This window comes from Suncus etruscus, chromosome 1, assembly GCF_024139225.1.
Source record: "Suncus etruscus isolate mSunEtr1 chromosome 1, mSunEtr1.pri.cur, whole genome shotgun sequence".
NCBI classification, from domain to species: Eukaryota; Metazoa; Chordata; class Mammalia; order Eulipotyphla; family Soricidae; genus Suncus; species Suncus etruscus.
This window is the reverse complement of record NC_064848.1, coordinates 156,597,425-156,604,682: the sequence shown is the minus strand read 5'-3', so window position 1 is coordinate 156,604,682 and position 7,258 is coordinate 156,597,425. Positions and strand designations below refer to the sequence as shown.

At 41.5% G+C, this 7,258-nt stretch overlaps 1 protein-coding gene across 1 annotated transcript in view; it reads right to left on the bottom strand.

Annotated features, from left to right (window-relative positions):
- ANKFY1 (ankyrin repeat and FYVE domain containing 1) overlaps positions 1–7,258 on the bottom strand; it is a 109,693-nt gene that overhangs the window by 36,758 nt on the left and 65,677 nt on the right. The window contains exons 10-12 of the mRNA XM_049782151.1: positions 5,807–6,006; positions 4,083–4,180; positions 1–101 (exon numbers count right to left, since the gene is read on the bottom strand). The exon at positions 1–101 is cut by the window's left edge and continues 128 nt beyond it. Coding sequence (XP_049638108.1) covers positions 1–101; positions 4,083–4,180; positions 5,807–6,006 — 399 coding nt within the window. The remainder of the gene's footprint in view (positions 102–4,082; positions 4,181–5,806; positions 6,007–7,258) is intronic.

Here is a 7,258-nt window from a genome sequence, read left to right as displayed (position 1 = left end):
ACTTCCTCTGTCTGCAGGTTTGGATTGGCACCTTGCTGCAGGAGCTCTGCGGTGAGGTTAGCCAGGCCATGCCGGCAGGCTGTGTGCAACGGGGTTTCTCCCTAAGTAGAAACAAACACCCAAATTGGAGCACTGACAGGAAATCCCCTCACAAGGAGATACTGACAGGTGCTGGAACCCTCCTTTCACCACTGACCTCCATGACTTCTGCCAAACTTACCAAAGTCTTTTCTTCCCTTTCCCTATAATATCATCCTGAGTTTGGAGAAACTAGGACACTGAAGAAGTGTTTCCAACCATCCTACAATCACCTTCATTCCTTTTCAATCGTCTTAAACACCCTTTAATTCTTTTTTTTTTTTTTTGTTTTGTTTTGTTTTTGGTTTTGGGGTCACATCTGGCAGCGCTCAGGGGTTACTCCAGGCTCTATGCTCAGAAATCACTCCTGGCAGGCTCGGGGGACCATATGGGATGCCGGGATTTGAACCACTGTCCTTCTGCATGCAAGGCGAACGCTCTACCTCAATGCTATCTCTCTGGCCCCCTTTTAGTAATTCTTTTACTAATTATTTTTTTGTTTTGATTTCTGAGTGTGGAGCCAGGAGTAACCCCTGAGCACTGCCGAGTGTGACCCCAAAACAAAAACAAAACAAAACAAATTTAAATATTGCTTTTAAATAGACAACCACCCCCAAGTGTCACTAAAATAAACATTCTGGGTTTTGGGAACAGGGGTGGTGGGTCATACCCAGCAGAGCTCCAGGACTATTCCTGGCTTTGTGATCAGGGAAATACATGTAATGCTGGAGATTTAAAAGAGGGTCGAAGAGATGAAAATCAAGTACAGTAAGTAGAGCGCTTGCTCGCCTTGCTTGCAGCAGACCCAGGTTTGGTCCCTGGATCTCATACGGTCCCTTGAAGCTTGACAGGAGTGATTTCTGAGAGCAGAGTCAGGAGTAACCCTGGACACTGATGGATGTGGCCCCAAAACAGTAGCAAAGACAAAAAGAGAAATATTCCTTATCAATCAAGACACAAATATGCCTCACCACTGTGGAAAAATTAAGCTTTTCCTTTAAACCTGTTCATATTAAATTGATTTCCTTTCTGATCCATGAGTTAAATAATTATTCACGGAGGAAATTTAGGATTATGAGCTGAAATGTAACTGTATATATAGCACTTTCCTTGCATGTATGAGACCATGGGTTCGATGTCTAACATCACAGAATAAAACATGAGGCTGGAGAGATAGCACAGAACTAGGGTGTTTGCCTTGTATGCGGCCAACCCAGGAGGGTTTGATTTCCGGCATCCCATATGGTTCCCCAGCCTGCCAGGGGTGATTTCTGAGTGCAAAACCAGGAGTAACCCCTGAGCACTGCTGGGTATGGCCCAAAGACCAACCAATCAATCAATATAAATAAAATTAAAAAAAATAAAACAAAAATAACCTGATATCACAGGTATTGATTCAACTGTATCTGAGAGGTAGATATAGCCCATTGACTATAATTCTGCTCTTCCTCTGAAACATGGCCTGTTGGACTCAAATGTGGTATTAGAAGTGAGGACAAGTCTACTTCTCTAGATGATTCTCACCCAGCTCTAGACAGAAAATGGTACACATACTTAAACAGTGCTGTCCAGGCACTGTCTCAATCTAAAATTTTTCTAGTCGTGGAGAGTATCGTGCTGAGTGAAAATGAGTCAGAGGGAGAGGGACAGGCATAGAATGATTACATTGAATGATCATATTCATCTGTGGGATATTTATATAAAAACAACCCCATAGTATGAGAAAAATACTCAAAGACAGTAAATATGATGAGTGGAAAGTACAGTTAAGTTAGAAAGAAGCACTATAAGAACAACAGTGAGAATGATCACTGTAGACAAGACTTTGGAATTGGAAGTGATATGTCTTCAATAACAGTTTTGAGAACCACGATGCCTAAAAGGATAAAAATGGGGGTGGGGTGGGGACAGAGAGACAGAGAGAAAGACGGAGACAGAGAGACAGAGACATAGGCTGGAGGGATATGGGGGATAGGCACGAATGGATAACTGGGGAAATAGGTGGTGGGATGGGCATTGAAACATTGTATGACTGGAACTCAACTATCAACAACTTTTTAACTCTATCTCATGCTGATTTAGTAATAATAAAAAAAAAAAGTGGGCCAGAGCAGTGGCACAGCAGTAGGGTGTTTGCCTTGCATGCAGCTAACCCAGGACAGACCGAGGTTTGATCTTCCAGTATCCCATATGGTACCCCAAGCCAAGAGCGATTTCTGAGCACATAGCCAGGAGGAGTAACCCCTGAGCGTCACTGGGTATGGCCCAAAAAATCAAAATCAAAATCAAAATAATAATAAGTCCTAGTGTTTTTTTTTTTTTTTTTTTTTTTTGGTTTTTGGGCCACACCCGGTAACGCTCAGGGGTTACTCCTGGCTATGTGCTCAGAAGTTGCTCCTGGCTTGGGGGACCATATGGGACACCGGGGGATCGAACCACGGTCCGTCCAAGGCTAGCACAGGCAAGGAAGGCACCTTACCTTTAGCGCCACCGCCCGGCCCCAGGTCCTAGTGTTTTTTTGCCTCAAAAATCTTTTATGGATCCACTCTTCTCATAAAATAAAGCATTCCAGGTTTTTTTTTTCCAGCATTACTCTCATTCTTTTTTTTTTTTTTTTTTTTACTCTCATTCTAACCTTTCTTTTAAATCAGGTTCTATTCCTGTGCCTACTTATACACATCTTAGGTTTCAACCAATTTTGCTATGAAGGATTATTAGAGAAAAACAGCTGATAGAAAATGTTTGTTCAAGAAACAACATTTTTCTTTTGAGTAAAAAAAATGAAGGGACCACCTTTATTAAGAACTTAACAAAGGGGCCGGAGAGATAGCATGGAGGTAAGACATTTGCCTTTCATGCAGAAGGATGGTGGTTCGAATCCCAGCATCCCATATGGTCACCTGTGCCTGCCAGGGGTGATTTCTGAGCATAGAGCCAGGAGTAACCCCTGAGTGTTGCTGGGTGTGACCCAGAAACAAAACAAAACAAAAAAAATGAACTTAGCAAAGAACTCAAAGGAAATACCTTGAGGTGAAAAAACAGTCTTGCATTCTAAGTTCAGGCTTGTAATACACATATACATTCACACACGTATGTATGCTCACACACACACATCACATACAATTCTGGGAAAGATGGCCTTGGTTATGCATTTTGGAACTGATTAAGTCAAGTGTTTGCTTAAGAGATGCCACAACTAAGTAGATGTGGCTTACTAGCATTGTTTTCAAGAAAGCTTTGATTGGAACCAGAGCCATAGTGCAGTGAGTAGGGCATTTGCCTTACATGTGGCAACCTGAATTCAATCCCTGGCATCCCACATGGTCCACTGAGCCCACCAGGAGTAATTTCCGAGTGAAGTGGCAGGTGTAACCCTTGAACACTCTGAGTGTGGCTCAAAAAAGCAAACAAACAAACAAAAAAGTGCTTTGAATGACCAGAGACGCTGACACTGTTTACTAAAGAGAAACAACCAACCAATATTTGAGGACAAAAAAATCTGACTTACACCGTTGTTTTTGTTTGTTTGTTTGTTTGGTTTTTGGGCCGTACCCAGCGGTGCTCAGGAGTTACTCCTGGCTCTTCACTCAGAAATCGCTCCTGGCAGGCTTAGGGAACCATATGAGATGCCAGGAATCAAACCAGGGTCTGTCCTGGGTTGGCCACATACAAGGCAAACACCCTACGCCTGTGCTATTGTTCTGGCCCCTTCCCCTTTTTTTCTCTCTCTCTTTTTTTTTTTAACCACAAACATGTATTATTTTTACAACATCTGAAAAAAGAGGGTTAATGAGGATGGTTCAGAGGGGCTGAGTGCATTCTTTCAATCCCCAGAACACATAGCACAAAGAAGCACCACAAGGAACAATCCCAAGCACCAGTATCCCCACACATGGCCCCCCAAAAGATAACAAACCTGAAAACTATCTTAATTTTGCTACATATCCACCAGTCATTTCTTTGATAGACAAAAACCATCTCCCTTACTTCCCTGTCACACTTACCCACTTGTTTCTGTGGTTGACATGGGCACCATTGGTTGCCAAAAAAAGAGCTGCTGCCTCATTTCCTGCTCCAGCAGCTCGCTGTAGTAAGCAATTTTCTAGAATAAAAAGGACATATTCACTCTCAATTTGCATATAGATGGCATCAGGTCCTATGTGTGTCTTGCCTACCATTCCCAATTTTCAAGCCTACGCTAGAATCAGAAATCATTATTTTTTCCTTTTGGTTCTTGGGCCATCCCTAGCTATGTTCAGGGCTTATCCCTGGCTCTTTGCTGAGGGACTGCGTATTCCTTGAAGTTTTTGGGGAGCCATATGTGGTGCTGGGGGTCAAGAACCCATCTGCTCTACTATCATTTAAGTTCACATAAGTATTCTATATGTGGACACAAGAAACTGGCAGAGCAAAGATTTGATCTAGAAGTCAGAATATACTTTTTCCCTGTGTTTTCCACCTGTCACCATCCAGGACCAGAATTATGTCTCCTTACTGGGGTTAGTTGGAACAATTTCTAGTGCTAATGACATTTCAGGACAAATTTTTTGTGATGAGTTTACTGCAAATCATTCAATTCTTCGCTGTATCCCTGGCTTTTTACATTAAAAAACAAATAAAAAATCACAACCTAATTTGACAATCAAAAACATTGCCTAAATATTCTCCATGTAAGGGAACAGGGGATATTTTTATCCTTGCCTGAAAACCACTGGTGAGGTAACCATTTTGAAGACACTGTGACCTCAGTTTTTCCTGAAAAAAAATTAAGTACCTTAGTTTTATTTATTTTGGGTCATCACTCAGGATTGATGCTCAGGATTTAGTACTGGCTCTGTATACAAAGATCACTCATGGGATCAGGGAACTTATATGGTATATGATATATTCAGGCTGGGGAGATATTTCAGCAGAGAAGGTGCTTGCCCTGCACGTAGTCATCATAGTATCTCTCTGGTACCCCATATGGTCCCCCAATCTCCTCTAGAAGTGGTCGCTGAGCTCTGAGATAGAAATAAGCCTTAAGCACTATGAAATGTGGCCCCTCCAAAATATGTTAACATATAATGGTTTGTTATTATTGAATTAGTGTATCTTTTTCCCTACTCCATCAAATTAATATATCTTTAACAATTTTGTTTATGTAAAGATATAAATCACCCAAAAAAAGGTCTTTCTACAATAAAATGTTTTGTTTCTGGGCTACACCCAGCAGTGCTTAAAGGCTATTCCTGTCTCTGTCCTTAGCAGTGACCCTTGCCAGTTCTTTGAGAACTATAAATCTGAGAATTCAAAGTAAAATTAGCTCCATTGCATGGTAAATGTTTCACCTCCTGTACTTTCTCTCTGGCCCCAGGGATATAATTTTTAAGAGGGTAAAAGAGTGTTGAATCAGAAAGTATATAAAATAAAATAATTCAATAAAAGTGGCAGATTTATTTTATTGAGGAGTCTCATATATGGAAGATATGAATTTTATATGGAGTCACATCCCTGTCCCTAGATAGATGTGTTTTTAGTCTAAAAGACTTAACTTGGAGTTCGGATAAATTTTCTAAAGCAAAAATAACAAAAATAGTAATTCTAGTTTTTTCCATAGTTAAAATAATTAACAAAATAATTCTCACAATTAAAAGGCATTCAATTTCTAATTCTGAATAAAATAGTGATAAACTGTTTCATTGCCTTTAGATCTGACAATGGTCTCTTAGTGATATATATATTTTACCTGTCATTGTATCAGGTGCATTTGTGTTGCTCCCACGCTGAATAAGTCTGGCTGCAAAGCTGTTTTCATCAAATGAAGTTCCATTTACTACAGGCATATCTTCAAAGGGGTTTACTGACTGGTCAGAAGACACAGTGATATACTGCACTGCAAGCCACAGAGCTGTGCTGCCCTCATGATCTTTCAGTTCTAAATCTAATCTGCAATTAGAAAGCAATGTGAACAGTACGTATACTCTTCAGACATTCCAAATTGCTAATAGCTCTCTTTTTTTCTCTTTTCCTGAAAAGCAATGTTCCCCTTCTTTCTTTCTTTTTTTTTTTTTTTTTTTTGGTTTTCAGTTCACACCCATTTGATGCTCAGGGATTACTTCTGGCTTGGGGCGACCATATGGGACGCCTGGGGATCGAACCTTGGACCTTCCTTGGCTAGCGCTTACAAGGCAGACACCTTACCTCTAGCGCCACCTCTGGGGGGGCGGCCCTTCTTTTTTAAATAAGGGTCACACCTGGTGGTGCTCAGATGCCACCAGGGCTATCACTATGGAGCTTAGGGAGGCCATGTGTTACCCAGGATCAAATCTAGGCCCTTATATATGTTAAGCAAGTGCTCTTGAGCTATTTTCCCAGAATTTGAAAGACAAAACAAAACAAAAAATTTTAACTAGCACTGCTGAAGGCCATTCCTGGCCTGGTGTTCAGTGCTCAGATGACCAGAAAGCAGAACTGGGGATTGAATATAGGTTTCTGCATACAAAGCATTATGCCTAGTCTTTAAGGCCATTTACTCAGCCCAGAAAAGACAGTTGTGGGCCGGGTAGGTGGCGCTGGAGGTAAGGTGTCTGCCTTGCAAGCGCTAGCCAAGGAAGGACCTCGGTTCGATCCCCCGGCGTCCCATATGGTCCCCCCCAAGCCAGGGGCGATTTCTGAGCACATAGCCAGGAGTAACCCCTGAGCGTCAAATGGGTGTGGCCCAAAAAAAAAAAAAAAGAAAAGACAGTTGTTTTGTTTTTTTAATTTTAGGCCACACCCAGCAGTATTCAGAGCTGACTTGTGGCTCTGCGATTAGAGATCACTCCTGGTGGGCTTGAGGAATGAATCATATGGGGTGCTGAGGATTGAACCTACATTAGCTGCATGCAAGTAAAGTACCCTATTCACTGTACTGCTCCAGCCCCATGAAAGATAGGTTTTAATTTCATTTTTAGATATTACCATTTTAAAGACTAGGCTTGAATTTTTTTTTTTCCTTGGGGCTGGAGTGAGAGAGAGCACAGCAGTAAAGCATTTATTTGCCTTGCACGCTGCTGACCCTGGACAGACATGGATTTGATCCCCAGTATCCCATATGGTCCTCCTGAGCGTGCTAGGAGTCATTTCTGAGCACAAAGCCAGAAGTAATAACCCAAGTGCAGCCGGATGTGAACCAAAAATCAAAATAAATAAATTAATT